General features: G+C 36.3%; 1 protein-coding gene across 1 annotated transcript in view; it reads left to right on the forward strand.

Annotated features, from left to right (window-relative positions):
* Positions 1 to 12,746, forward strand: part of LOC142351102 (uncharacterized) — a 55,634-nt gene extending 42,888 nt beyond the window's left edge. Inside the window, exons 10-12 of the mRNA XM_075403190.1 lie at positions 1,672 to 1,872; positions 7,794 to 7,984; positions 12,518 to 12,746. Of these exons, the coding sequence (XP_075259305.1) occupies positions 1,672 to 1,872; positions 7,794 to 7,984; positions 12,518 to 12,693 (568 nt within the window). The 3' untranslated portion in view covers positions 12,694 to 12,746. The remainder of the gene's footprint in view (positions 1 to 1,671; positions 1,873 to 7,793; positions 7,985 to 12,517) is intronic.
* Positions 12,747 to 22,142: the final 9,396 nt, after the last annotated feature.

The following is a 22,142-nucleotide window of genomic DNA, read 5'->3' on the forward strand; positions in this document are numbered from 1 at the left end:
TTCGTCAGTGCATTTTTAATAGTATTTAGACATTTTAAAATTTTTTCAAGATTTTGAATCCTTGAACACTGTTTTCGCTTTTTAGACAGAAAGATGGCTATGCTATGTCTTTTCGAAGCCTCGAATGCTTAATAATGGATTGTCCTTTCTTTTTCTGCTTCCAAAGTTTTGTGTATTTGATTTTTAACTCTGAATAATTACGTAGTTGTTTTCGTTTTGTTTCTGTTTTTGTGTTCAGATTCTCCACATTCTAGCTTGTATCTTTCTAGATTTTTTCTAAGACAGTTTTAGTTGCCCTGCTTCTTTCAGTTGTAAAAAATTTCCTGCTTTTAACCTTTCTTATTTTTTGATTTACTATTAATTTCATTTAATATGCCGCAAGGAATTATTTTCAAAAATTTTGTTATTTTTTTGTTTTCTATTCCTTGAGGATATGTCTTGGTACTAATTTATGGTTTTTGCCGTTGAATATTATTCTGTTTCCTTCGTCTTCTTCATGATGAATTTCAATTTTGCTGTAGTTTGAACTCATTTTACCGTTTTGTTGAGAACTAAATTTGAAAATAATTCAGTTGAGTTTCTAAGAATATTATCTTTATGCTTTCGAAATGTCTTTTGGGTGTTTTTATTAGAGTTGATTGGGGAAATCTAATTTTTTAAGCCTATTGTAATGAATAAATGCATTGCATTTGTTAGCGAAGTCAGTTGTTGAGTATCAGTCATTGTCAATCTTAAAAATTTTGGCCATTTATTTCTCAACGTTACTCGATATGTTTTCAGTAATTCGAAATTTTCAGTAATGAAGTGTTTTTTTTTCTTGTGAGCCTTTCTGTATGGTTTCTGACTGATGTAATTGTTTTTGTTTTGGTTTTTTTTTCTATGACATCAATGCTTAAATCTTTCTTGCTATGACAGGGTGTAAATTTTTACAAATACTTTAATCAGATCTGATGAGCTGAAGAAAAAATGTTTTAAACAAAAAAATGATGGTTTCCGCTGCAATTACGGTTTTCTTTGTGAAGTTCCGGAGCTACGTTTGCTCCCGGGATTCTTACGGCTATTTCTTATGCAAAAAGTGTAACAATTATGCCAAACTTTCAAGAACAATCATTCCTTTCAGATGACTTTTTTACGCTTGTAATCTCAATTGCTCTCATTCCGAAATAAGTTTGTTGCTAAATAGTGATTGTGAACGATTGATTATCAAAGCCGTTATAGCTGAGTGGTAAAGATGGTAGTCGGCAATCGTGGACGTCGCGGATTCGAACCTCTTGAGGTCGGATTTTCTTTGCGTCCATGCAGAAAATTTCTAAGCCACAACCCCTAAATGAAGTTTTTCCTAGGCTGTCGTTCGAGAGCAATTCATTCCACGTTGGCCGGTTTATGTGTAAATCTATTAATTCTAGACTTCATTAGAACAATTGCTATCTATAGATGCTGTTCTAATTTTGTTACGATTAGCGATTTAAATTAACAGCAACTCAATCAATTATAATATAATTGAATTAGATGAAGTTTGAAGTTTTCTTCTAATGCAGACGTTTACGTTTGATTGAAATTACGTCTACGTTTGATTGAAATTTAAACAGTTGATAGGAAGCTGGTTTATAATGTAATAGAAGTGCAATAATTGCATTTAAACTTAAGCTCAATGAGGAGGTAAAATTTTAGCTGGATCGCCATTATCGAGTTCCTGGAAAGAGTTCAACCATTTACATTGAAGAAAAATCCACTTGCTGCAACCAATCAGAATGCAGATGCTAATGACCAATCAGATCCATTTCAAGAGCTGTCTCCAACTAATAGGAAGGATGAGCGGCTGTCGGATGGTGTTTTGTTGCCTGGACGCTATTCGGACGAGTTTACAATGCAGTTAGTTAGCATTTTAGTTTGGTAAATTTAGTAAAGGTTGGATATACACTTGTTTGATTTGAAAATTGATTTTTTTGTCAGTTAACAAAAAATCTTAGTTTTCGAAAGTCAAAGATGCGAAGTGTTTCACTATTTTTAATATAAAGATTTAATATACTCAAATCATATGAGAAGATAAAATGTTTGAATCCAAACTTTCATACTCAGGACACAAATCCCGAAGTATTGTTTCACGAAGCTACGAGAAAAATGGATTGATTTTAATTAATAGCCGCCCTCATATCAGGCTATTATCGCACTACTACGTTTATGACTCTAAGAGGAGTATGGATATTCTACCCGTTTTTCTACTCGAAGAGGAGTATTGAGATTTTGCAGGTTTTTACGAATCGAAGAGGAGTGTTGAGATTCTACAGGTTTTTTAAGCTGACGCAAGTTTGTTCCTGACTTGAACTTTTGACTTTTGTTCCCGAACATTGACTTCTGTTTTAGAGCCTTGACTTCTGTTTTCGAATCACTTTAACAGTAGCTTAGGTACGAATACAAAGAAATTAGGAACTGCTGGTAATAATCAAGGTGAGAAAAGTTATTGAGAAGTTTTTTCCCATAACACTCCGTACCTATTCAAACTACAGACACCATCCGCCTCCCCCCACTACAAAGGTAGGGTTAATTGAAAAAGTTCTTATTGCACGACTCTGAGTCGTTTCTGGTTTTCTGACGGCTATATTTTTTTACTATCCAAAGAATTGTAAGATGTTTTTGCACCTTTTCTCTGTCTTGTAAGATGTTTTCATACCTTTTTCCATGACTGAGCTTTCAAAACGGGATAAGCAGTTAAAGATCAGAGGGCATGAAGTATCTTTACAGGCCCTTAGCTGGTAGTTGTTCAAGAAGGCCGTCAAGCGCTGAAAATTGTGCAGCTGCTGGGAAGGGTTCAATTAATTCAAGCTTAAAAGGTTGATAGAACATATGTTCTGGTTCTGCAAACATCAACACTCAAAATTATACTAATTTTTGCAATGTTTTTCAGGTTTCTTTTTTGAAACTTTTTGCCCTTGTTTGAGTATCTCAGCCTCACGGACCAAAGGACCTCTTTTAGAGTTTATTCATAGTTGTTAGGGGCTATAGAGTGGTTTGGAACATTTTAATATCACAAATTTTTACAATTTTTGAATAAAATTTAAAAATTTCCTGAAAGTTATTATGTTCAGAGTTCATCGATCTTTTTGAGTCATTGGAACTTTTTAGGCTTAAAATTGGGTAACTGTACTGTTTCTGAAGACTATGAATTGGTTGTGAAAGTATTAATATCACGAATTTTTAGCAGCATCTCATTAAAAGTTGCAAAAGTTTTTGTCATTTTTAGGGGCCAATGAATCTTATAGGTCTTGCAGATGGGTTACTGGAAAGGTTTGGAAGACCGAAAATGCTAGATGCTAGATCACGCGTCCTCTTTTTAGGAAACAGGAATATGCATAACTATGTAATCCAATCAAACTGGTTCAAATTAAAAAAAATGTACAACAATCAATTTTGTGTCAGCATTTTTCTGTTCCGTCAATCCCAATCGGTTCTATCGTAAACAATGGCGGGTATTTTCCGGCAATCTGCTGCCGCGTATGTTTACATTTCCAGTGTCTTTCAAAGGAACGTGAAAATTTCCCCTTTGCACTGCCAATATCTGTAAGCAAATGAATTACTCATTTCTTTAGTTTAGCATCACCAAAAATATTAAACTCTAATACTGGTTGGTAAAGTAAATGAAAACAGTTCTCAAATTGCAGCCGCTATAAGAGAAGTCTGCAACCCTAAGACATATGTCCACCTTGTTTCTCGTGTGCAGTCTTTTTTGATCTCTATAACTTCGAATTGTTGTGGAAGATCATTTCGTTGGTTTTTCGTATTTTAGCAGATTTGCCCAAGATCAGAGACAATACAAAAATCAGCGACCAGATTGCCATTCCTCGTCGCTCATCTCGACAGCGAATTCTAGCGACAATAGCACTGCAATTAATCCCTCAAATTGCATCGCTAATAAATGCAGCAATTTGTACCATTCCTTTGTCATCTCACTGTTACGTTTTGGTTACTAATTATTCGATTTGGAAATTTTTACGCTTGGGGTATTAATTAATCCGACTTTATAATTTCATAAAAGCACTTTTCCGAAAAAACTTTTCCTTGCAAAATTTCAAAAAGAGTAGTAGCCACCGACTTGAAACGCGCGGAAACGAGTGACGAGATCAAAGGATCAGAGTAAATTAGACTTGTCGCTGATATTTGCAAACTGTAAAATGCGAAATCTACCGACCTATTTAGCAAGATTTGAGCATGTCGGACTTATTCGCGCTTGCTTATCTTAATACGTATGCTCAAAAGACATGCGAAAAACTTCGATGTACCGAGTATATATAGTCGAGCAAATATGCTTTTTGCAATGTAGTGATGTATAAAATCGACATAGCTTCTAAAAAAATTGACATAACTTCTAGTCGAGTTCAAGCTAAAATGACAGTTTTTAATATTGCACAGTTTTGATAACTGGTCTTCATCAAAAAATCTATTCACAAAGAACTTGTCACAGTGAAAATTGTTATAGTTGGTCTCCTGCAACTTTTGACTAAAGCAAAGCGAGATCTGAGTTATAATTTTCCATTAGTTGACGTTTTTCCGAGATATTGATCTATTTAGTAGAAAAAATTGAGCAGAGGAAATCAACTGTTAATTTTGATTCTCTAAGTTGTATATGTAAAGAACATAAATTTCAGTCGACTGAGGTATTTAATACATTAACAGGAGTACGTTGCGCCTAAGTGCTCTTTTCAAATCTGAAAAAGTGAGATTCGTGTTTTAATTTGCTTCGAGCATTGTAATTAATAAAGCAATTAACAACTCTTCAATAAATAACTCTTTATGTAATAACTTATTAATATCGTGCCCGGACAAAACAGTCCCTGACAAAACAATCCAAAATTGCAAAATATTCTCAGACAAAACAATCCCAGACAAATTAGTCCAAAGAAAACAGACAAAGCAGTCCCAGACAAAATAGTCCCAAGTAAAATATTGAAACAAATGTAAGTATATTCTACAAACAATTAACAAATAATCTTTGAGCTAAGCTTTGGAATGCATTTTGTAATTGATATGAATTAGGACTAAACCAAATACGTGTTTCAAAATGCAACATTTGGCAAAAACTGTGTTGTATTGAGCTTAATTTTTATTCAAAGAAATACAATCATATAAATAACTTAAAAAGTTTGTTTGTTAATTGATGTGCATATGTTTGACTCTACCTTTAGTTGGGACTATTTTGTCTTGAACTGTTTTGTCTGTTTTGTTGGGAGTATTTTGTCTGGGAATTTGCCCGGCTTTTCTCCTTCTTCGTCCTCGCACTCCGAGGCTGCCTCGGATAGCTAAAACCAAAGTCCAATCCATTATGTATGACGAGATCAAAGGATCAGAGTAAATTAGACTTGTCGCTGATATTTGCAAACTGTAAAACGCGAAATCTACCGACCTATTTTGGAAGATTTGAGCATGTCGGACTTATTCGCGCTTGCTTATCTTAATACGTATGCTCAAAAGACATGCGAAAAACTTCGATGTACCGAGTATATATAGTCGAGCAAATATGCTTTTCGCAATGTAGTGATGTATAAAATCGACATAGCTTCTAAAAAAATCGACATAACTTCTAGTCGAGTTCAAGTTAAAATGACAGTTTTTAATATTGCACAGTTTTGATAACTGGTCTTCATCAAAAAATCTATTCACAAGGAACTTGTCACAGTGAAAATTGTTATAGTTGGTCTCCTGCAACTTTTGACTAAAGCAAAGCGAGATTTGAGTTATAATTTTCCATTAGTTGACGTTTTTCCGAGATATTGATCTATTTAGTAGAAAAAATTGAGCAGAGGAAACCAACTGTTAATTTTGATTCTCTAAGTTGTATATGTAAAGAACATAAATTTCAGTCGACTGAGGTATTTAATACAATAACAGGAGTACGTTTGCGCCTAAGTGCTCTTTTCAAATCTGAAAAAGTGAGAGTCGTGTTTTAATTTGTTTCGAGCATTGTAATTAATAAAGCAATTAACAACTCTTCAATAAATAACTCTTTATATAATAACTTATTAATATCGTGCCCGGACAAAACAGTCCCAGACAAAACAATCCAAAATTGCAAAATATTCTCAGACAAAACAATCCCAGACAAAATAGTCCAAAGAAAACAGACAAAGCAGTCCCAGACAAAATAGTCCCAAATAAAATATTGAAACAAATGTAAGTATAATCTACAAACAATTAACAAATATAATATTTGAGCTAAGCTTTGGAATGCATTTTGTAATTGATATGAATTAGGACTAAACCAAAAACTTGTTTCAAAATGCAACATTTGGCAAAAACTATGTTGTATTGAGCTTAATTTTTATTCAAAGAAATACAATCATATAAATAACTTAAAAAATTTATTTGTTAATTGATGTGCATATGTTTGACTCTACCTTTAGTTGGGACTATTTTGTCTTGAACTGTTGTGTCTGTTTTGTTGGGAGTGTTTTGTCTGGGAATTTGCCCGGCTTTTCTCCTTCTTCGTCCTCGCCCTCCGAGGCTGCCTCGGATAGCTAAAACCAAAGTCAAATCCATTGTGTTTTTAGAGCAATTGGCCCGACGTTAGTCAGTTATGTTTTATTAATAGCCGCCTCATCTTCTCAGCCGGCTATTATAGCGCTCCTATTTTTTTTTACAATTCAAAGAATTTGAATTGTATTGGGGCGCTGTCTTTTTTTTTTAAGATCTGTTCACACATTTTCATGATTTTTGAAGTCAAATTGGAGTAGTGATTTTGGTCACGCCGAAACAGGAAGTGGAGCGAAAAAGCGAGTGCTTTTGCGGCGTGAAATGTTTTCGCTCTAAATTTAAAGTAGAGTGAGAAAACGGTGTTTGAACAAAAATTCGCTAGTGGTTTTTTGTTCACATGCGGCAATTTCACTTTGATTTTTACTGTTTTTTCGAGTTTTTGGATCGGATTTTTTTCTAAATGGTTTTCCCAGTCCGTTCAAGGTCTAGTTTTCTGTTTAGTCAATGAAAATTCTTTGAATTGTGCGTCAGGACTTGTCCTGCTATGTTTTTTTACTTCGTCGAATAAAAAAATTTTTCGCTTTACCTCATTTTGCCGCTTTTTCAACATTTTGCGTGATATCTTTTTGACTTCTCTAGACTAGTTTCTTTCTTCTCTCATTCTGCTAAAAGTGATTTTTGAACATCAGTTGCTCAGCAAAGCAATTCAAAATGAACAGAGTCAGTATAAAAAATTGAAGTCAGAAGTAGAAACGGGATAAACCCATAAAGCCCAATTTTAGATGCCCGCTATTTGAACGTCGTTCCTATAACTCTTAGTTACCATCTCTAATGGTTATTGGTATTGATAGTAGCCCCTGTAGCCTCTCTCTAAGAAACAGAAGTACGTTATCTTCAACTACGAAATGCCATCAAAATAAATCGGACTTAAAATATGTTTTTGTACAAAAATCTTTTTTTTCAATATCTTCTATTCTTTCAATCCCAATCATGCTTATTGGAATCAACGGCGGCTATTTTCCGGCAATCTGCCGGGTATGTTTTAATGTAAGCTCTGAGTTTTTACTTCCGACGAGGTGCTCTGAAAAGTTTTAGAATTAAATTTGAATCGCAATGGAGTTGCTGTCAATGTTTCCCTATTAACCGAAAATAAGATGTTCTTAGCAAGCTTGATGGGTGCTTAGAGCAATTCATGGTTCGTTAGTCAAGTCACTAAATCGATTCGACCAAGTGGCTGGAATTAAATTGAATTTGGCGTGCATTCAGCTGAATTGCTGAACGTTTTGCTTTCACTCTTTTTTGTAGAATATATTAAAGAATATTTTCAGAAATCAGCACGTTCAGAATCCAATGGTTCAAGATCCTGTTGATGGATTCCCTACTGTTGAATCATCACAAGACAACTACGAACAGTCAGTTGAACCCTCTCTTAACGATGGGACTGATGCTATGGCGGAACAACAGATGCGAGTCCAGAATTTGACGAGGGCGCTGAAAAGTGTGGATATCGACAACACTGGTGCGCTTTCAGTTTGCTGTATTAAAAAATCTTTATTAATTGCTCTCAAATTCTTTAAATTCTTTATTAGTTGCCGACGTGTAATCAGGGTCACATGTTTAAGCGCACTGAATACAGCGCGGTCAAGGCGAGACATCGAAAGCAAAAAACGTGTACAGGTGATGATTGAACCGGGGTTGATGGTGATGGCGTATAAGGACTGAGCCAAATGGGATTGCGCGACTTCGGCCTTATTAGGAAATCTTCCGATCATGGACATTAGCGAGGGTTCCTTTGTTTAATAACGGGCCGCCTGTCAGCCTCTCAAAGGCTATTATTTAGGCGCTTTGCTTTTTGAGGTTCGAAGAAGGGTTATGGTGATATAATTTTTTCTTTCTTTGATTGGTGTTTGTCTGGTGTGATGGCCGCTAATTGACGAGAAACAGCATTGAAAGGTATGCTCAGAACAACTACAGAAATTTTACTGGATTTTGAGTGTTCGATTGCTCTCTTTCCTCAATATCAACTGTATTTCTTCAACGTGTATTGTTTACTTATCCCTCTATCAAGTTACAGGGGTTCACTGGAAAAACGGCAGCTGTATCAGATTTGCGATTAATTGTCTTGGAGTGCAACTTGAGAATAATTATCAGCAAAATGAGAGCACTTTGCTTTTCTCGTATTCTATTTTTTGTTATTTGTGTCAAAATGATGAATTGCACTCAAGCCAAGTTTGTAGCAATTCTATTAGTCCTGTGATCTTTCTAATGTCATTTTTTGCTAGCGCGATTTTTGTCTGACCCATCTGGCTTTTCTTCCTCAGAAAATGTATAAACATGTAGCTGGACATTAAGTTCTCTTGAGTGTTTCAGCTCAATAGTATCCAAGTGTGCGATACACAGAAACTGTTTTGGAGACGTATACTCATTACTCATAGTGTAAAGAGCGGTTCTTAGAGTTTGACCCCCCGCTGCGCTCACGCCCCCTCAATTAGCCAAATCTAAAGCTAGGCTCACTAAACCGTAGCTTGCTACTGACGAAGCCAACCACTCGCCGGTCGTTAGAGCAATTGGCCCGACGTTAGTCGGTTATGTTAGTATAATTAAATTAATCGTTTGTTTCGTTGTGAAAAGTTGACTGGGAGGTCTAAGTGAGGTTAAAGTCAAAGGGCAAATCAACAAAGTGACGAACCGATAACACTCACCCGGTCATTAAATCATAATGCATTAGGTAATCTGAACTCATTAGAGCGGTTGCTAGATGCCATTAGTGTAAAATTAAATAGCCTTCGTTCTGTAAGCCGAATTAAGGGTATTGTTGTGCAATGAAATAACTGAAACTATCCTCAAAATTAGAGTATTTTTGACACTTAACAAAAAGAGGCTGTTAATTTGATTTGTATATTTTTAATAGCCGCGAAGCGATAGCTGAGGCTATTATTGGCTTTCTGTTGGTTTGTACAATTCAAAGAACTTGAATTGTATTGGGGCGCTGTCTTTTTTTTAAAGATCTGTTCACACATTTTCATGATTTTTGAAGTCGAATTTGAGTAGTGATTTTGGTCGCGCCGAAACAGGAAGTGGAGCGAAAAAGCGAGTGGTTTTGCGGTGTGAATTTTTTCCGCTCTAATTTTAAAGTAGAGTGAGAAAACGGTGTTTGAACAAAAATTCGGTTTCTCGGTAGCGGTTTTTTGTTCACATGCGGCAATTTCACTCTGATGTTTACGGTTTTTTCGATTTTTCGAATCGGATTTTTTTCTAAATGGTTTTTGCAATCCATTCACAGCCATTTTACGCCTAGTTTTTTGTTTGAATTAAATTTTCATTTCTCGCTAGTGGTTTTTTGTGTTCACCTGCTGCATTTTGACATTGATTTTCTTTTTTTTTCTTATTTTTTTATCTGATTTTTTAAAATTAATTCATTTTTTTTCTCAATTATTTCATGGTCAATTCTAGGTCTAGTGTTTTCTGTTTAGTGAATGAAAATTCTTTGAATTGTACGTCAGGACTTGTCCTGCTATGTTTTTTATTTCATCGTCAAGATTTTTGTTACGACCATATGACGTCAATCACTTCAAATCTGCTTTCGGTTCACTCGTTCATGCAATTTCAACTCGTTCATAAATTGTGCGTGTGACTCTCAGTTGAGCGAGTTTTTTGTTCATTCGCGTTATTAAGGTTTTTGTTACCTCACTCCCAAAAATAAATTCCTCACTTTGAAAGTGTTTGCTCCTCACTTTTGTTTACTTTAATACAAAGAGATAAGTTCAAGCGATTGTGTGTCACTCTAAATGAAGGTTGTGAGAGCATCTAATAGTGGCAGCAATAATTTATACAGATTCTCAATCAAAATATAACATCTCAGCCCTTAATGAAAAGAATAATTTTTTGGTCTGTCTTTTTTTTTTACTTTTTTGAGACTGCAGATCTACGAAGCTATTGCGGCTATTTTCTGGCAATCTGCCAGCTATGTTCTTTATTAATAGCCGAACTAGGTTTCTCAGAAGCTTTTAAAAGCGCTCTCTGTATTACAGTTTAAAGAAATTGGATTGTATTGGTGGTCTGTCTTTCTTTGTAAGACGTGTTCACACGTTTCAAGTCGAATGGGCTCTAAGTTTCAATAGAGGCTGTAGTAGTGGTTTTGTTTTAGTAGTGGGCTATAAATAAGGTGAAAAGGTCTTTGCTGTTTTTGAGCTAAAAATTATGGGGTGTTTTTCTCCTTTGTTTCGCATTTTTGGTGATTGGTTTTTAAGTTAACGTTTGTCAAGGTCATAAAGATCTTTCGCAAAGTATGATTTTTTCTAATCATTTTGAAATTTACAATTGTTGGTAACGTTCTAGCTTTCGATTACGTTTTTCATTTCACGCACGTCAATATTTTCACGCTTGACTATTAGAGGAGAAGCCTGTCAACTGTTTTTTTTTTGTTTCAATCCCGATGGGCCTCAAAGTAGGCTATTTTCCGGGAATCTCCTGGTTAAGTTTCTTTCAATTCCGATGGAATTTGATTGTGTCAGTGGAGGCTAGTTTTCTGCAATCCGCCGGCAATGTTCTGTTTTGTGTGCGTATAGTTGAGAAAACCAACCCTAAATTGGAATAATAATGAACTTTTGGGCAACACTCTTTCAGTTTTCATTTCATTTCAATTTTATTTGTGTGTCTGTTTCGTTTCCTCTGTCTCCCCCTCTCTCACTCCGCCTATTCCTGCTTGCTTCATTTTCCATTGACCTTTTGAAGCCACTTCTTCACGCTTGATTGATTGGTTTTTACATGAACTGAACCACTATTCTGTGTTAATGAAATTAATAATCAGTTGAACTCAATTGGTAACGATTTTTTAAGTCTAATGACATGTGCGGCTAAACCGGTTACTTTTTTAATGTGAATCGTGGTAGTAGTCTAAAACAACCCCTGACACCATTTTGTGCCTCATTAGTGAAGCCATACCCACCGCCTCCTGTTTTCATTTGAGAGCAATTCGCCTGATGTCAGTTGGTTTTATGGTTTCATTCTTTAATAGCTGCCGTCATTATAGCGGATTTTTCTTGCTCTCATATTTTTTATTTGGGCAACTAGTGTTTTGTTTTTAGTTAACCATATTGTGCGCTGGTTTCATTTTTTGCTTAAAAAGATCTTTTCTGTTGGCTATTTGCCTTAAAATTTTGTCAAAATTTTTACCTTAATTTTGATAGACTGTCTTTACTTCCATATCTGTATACTTGAGTCGGATCTATGGTTTCACCACTGATTCAGAATTTTTGAACATTAAAGTAATTTTTATCACATGACAAGTTGTTTCGTCGATTGGTTATGCAATTGTTGTTGTCGTAATTAAAACATTTTTACCACAGTTTTTATTGCCACTGAGAAGTTATCAATTTCGAGGCGGGGCCAGTATGTCGAATAAATTCGAGAAGGCGATACCCACCGTAAGGTAATACTTTTTAGTCAACTCTCGTTGATTAAAGTTTCATAACTTACCATTGATAACTTATTAAAGCTCGTTGAATACTACGAAAATCTGAAAATGTGGCGAGGCTCTGCATTTGGATTAGACTTGTATTTTCCTCTATTCTTTTTAAAACACTGTTGCTGTTTGGAGAGTGGGAGAAAATTATAGTCTAAGCAGCTGCAAGGTAGCGTAAGTTGCACAGAAATTATTAAAACAATTCCACGCAGTTGATATCTCGTTATCAATGTTATTGAACATCTCGGCATCACCTTGGAGTATGATGGCTTCCATAACTCGATGGCGATAACATCAGTTTGATAATTTTTACTAATCGATTCTCGTTGCGAATACAACAGTTGCATAACTTACGACTCGGTGAATATTGTATCTCGGATCAGATTACTTCTTTTGCCAGTATTTAATCACCACGCTAAATATAGCTAACTACAGTGGCGGAAGAAGTCTATTCCCAAAGGAGAGTTTCGCCACTGTTTCAGATTATTTTAGTACTCATCGGGCGCTATTACGTTATTTCATCGATAAGTCAAGCCACCTGTTGCATTAGCAAGAAGAGTTTGTCAAGTATTATACTTGTGCTTTCAGGATTTGTGCAAACTGACGAGGCTCTGCGATTGCTGAGGAACTACAACACCGTGTACCAACTAGGCATGGATGATTTCGACATAATGCGCATGATACAAAATGCAACACATCAGGGACAAGTCATTGTAGACTCACTTTGTGACAATTTGAGGCTGGAAAACTCTCTGCATTACTGAGTTATAAATAATTAGGGTTCTTTTGCCTTCCCCGTGAACAAAATTTTGCCTGCCTGTGCGAAAAAAAAAATGATTTTAAAAGTTAATTATTGTTTGTTTAGCCAAGTAAATGGTTGTTTTAGCCAATACTCATGGCATATTCCTTTGAAAGGGTATAAAATGTTACTGATTTTAACCGAGAAAAACAAAAAGATCCCTATTTATTGTATCTACCGAGATGCTTCAATAAAGCAATGAACTTGCTGAGGTAGCTATGTGATTAGTACGCATTGAAAAAGCATTTAGTCCGTTCTGTCTTGCCATAGCATCCAAAAACTATCGCCAGTTTAGATCTCAGATGTGTCTACCTGTAAAATGTAAATAGCTTTTAATTGTCAATAAAGAGAGTTGTACATAAGTTAAATTATGTAAATATTTTTTTTCAATATAGATATTGTTCTATTGTATAATTTGTCATCTGTCACCGTCGATGATTAACGGAAAAGTTAGAAGTGTCGGACGTAAAACGGTCAAACAGAAAGTATAATGGCTACTTTTATTGTAGACCACTTCATCGAGGAGTCCTCGTTTGACATAATGCGATCATCTGAAAGACAAGATAGTCCAGCCTGTAAATATGGAGTACGGACTGTTTAAGATAATCCACGGCATTAGTTGTAAGGAAATAGTAATGAGGAAAAATTGTCACTTAAAAGCTTAATCAATTGAAGGTCAAATAGGAAAAAAAAATGAGGGACTTAATCGTTTTCACAGTCCTGTCCGTCTTGTATCAATTTAACCGAAAAGAGCACTTTAATAATGGAAACATTTCAGAGCTCCTGTTCTCTGAGGACAGCTTGATATGTAGTTCATAATTTTAGATCCCACACAAGCCTCCCACCTGTCCCCTCTTCCGCCAATGAATTCTATGTAGACGTAACTTCACGATAAAACGGACAATTTTAGGTGGCTTGGAGGGCTCTTTTATTTACAGCGCCCAACCCCACCCAGTCAGGATAGCCTGCCTATAGCCTAAATTTGTAGAAACTACAAGAGCCACAGTGAGAATGACGCCAATTGTTTCAGAGCAATTCGTTGGACGCTAGTTAGTTATGCTTTATTTCAACAGTCGATTCATTGATTCACACGAGCAAAAAAGTTGTTCGAAATGGGATTATAAATCTCCTGGTCTCAATCGGACCTCATTTCGTGCTAGGAGAACAACGGCCTGGTAACAGATCAATATGTCCCTGGAAAAATTAAGAATGTAGTTAGTGAACACAAATTGATCAATTAGAATAACTGTTAATTAGGAAAGTGTAAAGCAGACTCCTTAAATTCAACCTACATATTGGGTCAAAGTAAATCAATAACACATCATCGTATTGATGAATATTTAATTGCTCTCTAACAAAGTTTATTCTACAATTGGTTTTATGCAAAATTTTTGCTTCACCGTTTTCGAGCTTTTCTAGAAAATCCTTGGACTTCTCAAGTGACTTTACTGTTGTCCATTTAATTTTTTAGTGATCTCAATTGCTCTCACTCTGAAGTACAGTTTGATGCTAAAGTAAACGTGATTGTAGTATTGAAAATCACAAGGTAAGCGCGTGGTGAGTGATTGTCGAGGATTCCGGAGTGCAGAGGTTAGAATCTCTTCATGGTCCGATGTTTTGCACTCGTAAAAATTTTATGCAGGCTGCAGGCCTTATGCTTGGTCTGCCTTATGCTTGGTCTACATTACTGAGTAATAATTAAGGTTCTGTTTCCTTCCCCCGTGAACAAATTTTTGCCTGCCTGTGCGAAAAACAGATTTTTTGGAATTATTTATTGTTTTTGTAGCAAAGTAAGTGGTTGTATTAGCCAATGTTCATGGCACATTCCTTTGAAAGCGTATAAAATGTTAATGGTTTTTACCAAGAAAAACAAAAAAGACCCCAAATTATTGTATCTACCGAGGAACTTCAATAAAGCAATGAACTTGCGAAGGTAGCTACTTGATTAGTACGCATTGAAAAAGCATTTAGTCCGTTCTGTCTTGCCATAGCATCCCAAAACTATCGCCAGTTTAGATCTCAGATGTGTCTACCTGTAAAATGTAAATAGCTTTTAATTGTCAATAAAGAGAGTTGTACATAAGTTAAATTATTTAAATATTTTTCGATATAGATATTGTTCTATTGTATAATTTGTCATCTGTCACCGTCGATGATTAACGGAAAAATTAGAAGTGTCGGACGTGAAAGGGTCAAACTGAGAAAGTATAATGGCCACTTTTATTATAGACGATTTTATCGAGGAGTCATCGTTTCTTAATGCGATCATCTGAAAGACAAGGTAGTCCAGCCTGTAAATATGGAGTACGGACTGTTTAAGATAATCCACGGCATTAGTTGTAAGGAAATAGTAATGAGGAAAAAGCTTAATCAATAGAAGGTCAAATAGGAAAAAAAATGAGGGACTTAATCGTTTTCACAGTCCTGTCCGTCTTGTATCAATTTAACCGAAAAGAGCACTTTAATAATGGAAACATTTCAGAGCTCCTGTTCTCTGAGGACAGCTTGATATGTAGTTCATAATTTTAGATCCCACACAAGCCTCCCACCTGTCCCCTCTTCCGCCAATGAATTCTATGTAGACGTAACTTCACGATAAAACAGACAATTTTAGGTGGCTTGGAGGGCTCTTTTATTTACAGCGCCCAACCCCACCCAGTCAGGATAGCCTGCCTATAGCCTAAATTTGTAGAAACTACAAGAGCCACAGTGAGAATGACGCCAATTGTTTCAGAGCAATTCGTTGGACGCTAGTTAGTTATGCTTTATTTCAACAGTCGATTCATTGATTCACACGAGCAAAAAAGTTGTTCGAAATGGGATTATAAATCTCCTGGTCTCAATCGGACCTCATTTCGTGCTAGGAGAACAACGGCCTGGTAACAGATCAATATGTCCCTGGAAAAATTAAGAATGTAGTTAGTGAACACAAATTGATCAATTAGAATAACTGTTAATTAGGAAAGTGTAAAGCAGACTCCTTAAATTCAACCTACATATTGGGTCAAAGTAAATCAATAACACATCATCGTATTGATGAATATTTAATTGCTCTCTAACAAAGTTTATTCTACAATTGGTTTTATGCAAAATTTTTGCTTCACCGTTTTCGAGCTTTTCTAGAAAATCCTTGGACTTCTCAAGTGACTTTACTGTTGTCCATTTAATTTTTTAGTGATCTCAATTGCTCTCACTCAGAAGTACAGTTTGATGCTAAAGTAAACGTGATTGTAGTATTGAAAATCACAAGGTAAGCGCGTGGTGAGTGATTGTCGAGGATTCCGGAGTGCAGAGGTTAGAATCTCTTCATGGTCCGATGTTTTGCACTCGTAAAAATTTTATGCAGGCTGCAGGCCTTATGCTTGGTCTGCCTTATGCTTGGTCTACATTACTGAGTAATAATTAAGGTTCTGTTTCCTTCCCCCGTGAACAAATTTTTGCCTGCCTGTGCGAAAAACAGATTTTTTGGAATTATTTATTGTTTTTGTAGCAAAGTAAGTGGTTGTATTAGCCAATATTCATGGCACATTCCTTTGAAAGCGTATAAAATGTTAATGGTTTTTACCAAGAAAAACAAAAAAGACCCCAAATTATTGTATCTACCGAGGAACTTCAATAAAGCAATGAACTTGCGAAGGTAGCTACTTGATTAGTACGCATTGAAAAAGCATTTAGTCCGTTCTGTCTTGCCATAGCATCCCAAAACTATCGCCAGTTTAGATCTCAGATGTGTCTACCTGTAAAATGTAAATAGCTTTTAATTGTCAATAAAGAGAGTTGTACATAAGTTAAATTATTTAAATATTTTTCGATATAGATATTGTTCTATTGTATAATTTGTCATCTGTCACCGTCGATGATTAACGGAAAAATTAGAAGTGTCGGACGTGAAAGGGTCAAACTGAGAAAGTATAATGGCCACTTTTATTATAGACGATTTTATCGAGGAGTCATCGTTTCTTAATGCGATCATCTGAAAGACAAGGTAGTCCAGCCTGTAAATATGGAGTACGGACTGTTTAAGATAATCCACGGCATTAGTTGTAAGGAAATAGTAATGAGGAAAAAGCTTAATCAATAGAAGGTCAAATAGGAAAAAAATTGAGGGACTTAATCGTTTTCACAGTCCTGTCCGTCTTGTATCAACTTAACCGAAAAGAGAACTTTAATAATGGAAAAATTTCAGCGCTCCTGTTCTCTGAGGACAGCTTGATATGTAGTTCATAATTTTAGATCCCACACAAGCCTCCCACTTGTCCCCTCTTCCGCCAATGAATTCTATGTAGAGGTAACTTCACGATAAAACGGACAATTTTAGGTGGCTTGGAGGGCTCTTTTATTTAGAGCGCCCAACCCCACCCATTCAGGATAGCCTGCCTATAGCCTAAATTTGTAGAAACTACAAGAGCCACAGTGTGAATGGCGCCAATTGTTTCAGAGCAATTCGTTGGACGCTAGTTAGTTATGCTTTATTTCAACAGTCGATTCATTGATTCACACGAGCAAAAAAAGTTGTTCGAAATGGGATTATAAATCTCCTGGTCTCAATCGGACCTCATTTCGTGCTAGGAGAACAACGGCCTGGTAACAGATCAATATGCCCCTGGAAAAATTAAGAATGTAGTTAGTGAACACAAATTGATCAATTAGATTAACTGTTAATTAGGAAAGTGTAAAGCAGACTCCTCAAATTCAACCTACATATTGGGTCAAAGTAAATCAATAATACATCATCGTGTTGATGAATATTTAATTGCGCTCTATCAAAGTTTATTCTACAATTGGTTTTATGCAAAATTTTTGCTTCACCGTTTTCGAGCTTTTCTAGAAAATCCTTGGACTTCTCAAGTGACTTTACTGTTGTTCATTTAATTTTTTAGTGATCTCAATTGCTCTCACTCAGAAGTACAGTTTGATGCTAAAGTAAACGTGATTGTAGTTTTGAAAAGCACAAGGTAAGCGCTTGGTGAATGATTGTCGAGGATTCCGGAGTGCAGGGGTTATAATCTCTTCATGGTCCGATGTTTGGCACTCGTAAAAAATTTATGCAGGCTGCAGGCCTTATGCTTGGTCTTTCGTTCGAGAGCAATTTTTCTGACGGTAGTCAGTTTTTTATTACTCAGAGTTATCGGTTCGTAATATGCCATGATAAACTTGTAAATTGAAAAAAGCAAAGTTCTGTCGACAATCCATTTTTTAGCTAACCTAGAATTGGTATTTGGATACAAAAGCAAACTAGATTAATTTTAAACAAATCCGAATTGAAGGTTTCCGCACGTGAAGAACCTCAGTAACTTTCAACAATTTTTTTGGTCCCAAGTATGACATACAACAATTGTTAGCATGATTTTGAACGTTTTGCGAAGAACATTTTTAAAATTGTTTTTGAAGGAAATTTGAAATAAGCTATTATAAACGTGTTTTTTCTGCAGAATTTTTCTTGACAGTTTTTGGCATTTTTGATCTAGAACCTGTGTTGACTTCGCAAGTGACCTTTTCAAGACTGTCTGGTTAATTTTTTAATTGATCCCAATTGCACTCCGCAGAAGAGTTTGTTGCCAAAAAAAATAAAAGCAATTGTAGAATTGTTCGAATCCCTCCCTGCTCGGATTTTTTTGCACCCATGAAAGATTTCATTTAAACTACGGCCCCTCTCTATTTTTGCGAGCAGTTTGTCCGACATTGTTCGGTTTATGTTTAATTTTATATTTTGTCTATAATCCAAAATTGATAATTTCACGATTGCTAAATCATAACACCTAGTCAACTAATTTCGTATCTAATTTTTCTAAATTCGTTAGTACGGCTACCGCGCTGAATATTTAACCCTAAAAGCTATATTTCAGACATAGCAGCTAGAAAACCAATCCATTTTTGACATATAATGAACAGATGCTGTTCTGTCATTAGCTTTTACCTTTTTGGGGATACGAATTTGCGTCCAATTTTAATTTGAAACTGTGAAATCAAATAAATAGCATATTTTAATTTAAAACTGTGAAAACATATAAACAGCATGTTGATATTCTAGGGGGAATGCTCTATTGTAGCCAAACGATTGTAATTTTTTATGAATTCATTTTTTGTCGCAAAGTTGACGAAAGTTCTTTCATATAGCAAAACACCGACTAATTATGTTCAGTTTTAAATGACACGTTATGCTCATAAAAATTCAACAAACGACTTTGTTTTATGGCGTCGTAAGTTAATTGACTTCCTGCTTTTTATTCTATGATTTCATTTAAATAAATTTGTATGTTTATTTAGGTTCCGTTGATCGAGTTCTGTTAGAATTATTACTGAACATCATACACGACTTTGTGATGCTACTTTATAATTTTTTAGAGAATACAGGGTACGATTTCATCAGTCATTAAACCTTCGAGGCTCAAATTGAAAGATTGAACTCAGACTTAAAGATGTAGAGTCTAAATTTTTGCCGTAAACGTTGTGTCCTAATTTAGTTAGAAATATAACTTTAACATTGAAATCAAACTACTACAAATAGTTGGCTGCTTACCTATCGGAGACGGAGACTTTTGGTTTATTTCGACTCCTGTATGTTTTCAAGAGGAAAATTTTCTTTTGCCCTTAATCGTACTCTTAATATTAATTTAAAATGAAATTCAACGCTTTCTTACCCTTTGGTTCTCTAAATATGTTAGAACAAAATTTTAGTCCCTCTTGTGTCTCGTGACCGACAATCGGTCGACTGAGATTTTATTCCAACAAATACATAGGTTTCGCCAGCTTCAGTCCTCAAGCCCTCAAGTTTTGATTACAGTTCAAATATAAATTAGAGAACCCAGGGCGCGATTTCATCGATCACTAAAACTTCGAGACAGAGAGCTTAAGTTGAAAGCTTGAGCTTAGAGGTGAAGAAGTGAAAGTCTAATTTTTTTGTCCTAAACAGTGTCTTATAAAACACCAGGTTTAGTACAAAAAAATTAGACTTTCACTTCTTGTCCTAATTTTTGTCCTAAACTTATTGTCCTAATTTAGTTAGAAATATAACTTTTGACACTTTTGACGAACTACTACACAATTGGCTGCTTCACTATCAGAAACGTTTATTTCAACTCCTGTATATTCTTAACGAGAAAACTTTTCTTTCACTAATATGCAAACTTGCACTCTAAACTTCAATTTCAAATGAAATTCAACACTTTCCTACCCTTTAGTTCTCTAAATACGTAAGACCAGTTAGAAACAAATCTTGGTCACCCTCTGTCCTCCTGCCCAGCACTCGGGCGCAAGCGCCCTCGTGTGACGGCACTAAGTTCCTCGGCGACTAAGATTTTGGAGTTCGTGGGGTTCTTCCAGCTTCGGTCTTCAAGCCCTGAAGTATTGACTGCAGTTCAAATGTATATTGGACTATGCTACTTTTATCGAGTTACTAATGGATTGAAACAAGATTGGTAAACCGAGGCAAACTTTTACAACCAGTGCTGTAAGCATTAGTGTACTATGCTCAATTTTTGTCAAAATATTTTCGGATCTATTCTGTTCCCCCCCCCCCAGTGTTTTTTATGACCCCAGTTACAAATTATATGTTGTTATATAGCAGGTTACTATGTAAGAAAATAGCACGTGCGCCTGGGTCTCATAAAGAATTTATGCTCACTAAGCTGGGGGGGGGCAAAACAGAATAGATCCATATTTTCTTTCGATCTCAACTCTGATCTTTTGATAGATAGTTGTAAAAGCGAGTAGTTGAATAAATTGACTGTTTTTGCCCGTACTGCTATATATTATTGAAAATAACATCTCGCACGTCTGTAAACAGTTAAATTAAAGTCAGACCGCCATATCGCCGGAATCAATCAATAACGAGCTTCGAAATGCTGATACTAATGCGCTTAGATTACAAGTGTGTTGTTAAACGCACTTGTAAAGTGTGTCGTCCGATTTTTAATCAACACCTGTTGTGATAACAGCAGTTAAATAAACTGCCAGTGTAATAAATTTTAATGCCCGATCGACACTGGAAAAACACTTCAGCATTAGACTACGAGTTTCTCACACTCTTTTCTCGCCACTGTCACTAAGTAAAAAGTGGCGAGAAAAGAGTGTGAGAAACCCGTAGTCTAATGATCGAAACAGTTTGATGAACTTGTAGTCTAAAAAAAACGTGTGTGGTGTATGTGGTGCGTGTTATGTGTGGTGTGTGTGTGTGTGATGTATGTGTGTGGTGTTTGTGTGGTGTGTGGTGTGCGTGGTGTGTGTGAGTGGTGTGTGTGTGTGTGTGGTGTGCTGGTGAGTGTGTTATCTGTGGTGTGTGTGTATGCGTGCGTGTGTGCGTGTAAGTGTGTAAGTGGGTGTGTTTGTGTGGTGTGTGTGTGTGTGGTGTGTGTGTGTGGTGTGTGTGAGTGTGGTGTGTGTGGTGTGCTAGTGAGTGTGTGGTGTGTTATCTGTGGTGTGTAAGTGTGTGTGTGTGTGTGTGCGTGTGTGTGTGAGTTTGTTTGTGTGTGTGGCGTGTGTGTGTGTGAGTTTGGTGTGTGTGGTGTGCTGGTGAGTGTGTGGTGTGTTATGTGTGGTGTGTAAGTGTGTGTGTTTGTGTGCTTGTGTGTGTTTGGGTGTGCGTTCGTGCGTGCGTGTGTGTGTGAGTTTGTTTGTGTGTGTGTGTGTGTGGTGTGTGTGTGTGTGTGAGTGTGGTGTGCTGGTGAGTGTGTGGTGTGTTATCTGTGGTGTGTAAGTGTGTGTGTGTGTGTGTGTGTGGGTGTGCGTGTGTGTTTGGGTGTGCGTGCGTGCGTGTGTGTGTGAGTTTGTTTGTGTGTGTTTGTGTGTGTGTGTGTGTGTAAGTGTAAGTGTGTGCGCGTGTGTATGTCTGTGTGTGAGCGTGTGTGCGTGCGTGAACGTGCGCGGGTGTCTCTGTGTTTGTAAGTGTGTGTGTGTTTGTGTGTGTGTGTATGTGTGTGTGTGTGTGTGTGTTTGTGTGTGTGTTTGTGTGTGCATGCTTGTGTGTGTGTGTACTTGGTTGCATGTGTGCATGTGTACGTGTGTGCGTGCGTGTATGTCTCTCGGTGTGTGTTTGTTTGTGTGTGCGTGCGTGTGTGTGTGTGTGTGTGTGTGTGTGGGTGTATGTGTGTGGGAGAGGGGAGGGGGGGTTGCATGAGGGCAAAACTAATAACAGATCCAAAGAAATATCACTTACCTTTGAAATTGTAATTTTCCACAAAAATAAAAATGAGAAACCAATGAAACTTTGTTCAATTTTGAAATCATCGCAGCAGGCGTTGATTAAAAAAATTATCACACGGTTGTTATCGCCCTCGAAGTTATCATAACACCTCGGCTTCGCCTCGGAGTTTGATAACTTCTCGGTGGCGATAACAACCGTGTGATAACATTCATTGTTAAACGCTAATTATTACGTTAATGAGCTGCTGACGTCATCTTTAGCGATAATGAACA

The sequence above is a fragment of the Convolutriloba macropyga genome, chromosome 12 (genome assembly GCF_964194025.1).
Source record: "Convolutriloba macropyga chromosome 12, txConMacr16.3, whole genome shotgun sequence".
Classification (NCBI taxonomy): Eukaryota; Metazoa; Xenacoelomorpha; order Acoela; family Convolutidae; genus Convolutriloba; species Convolutriloba macropyga.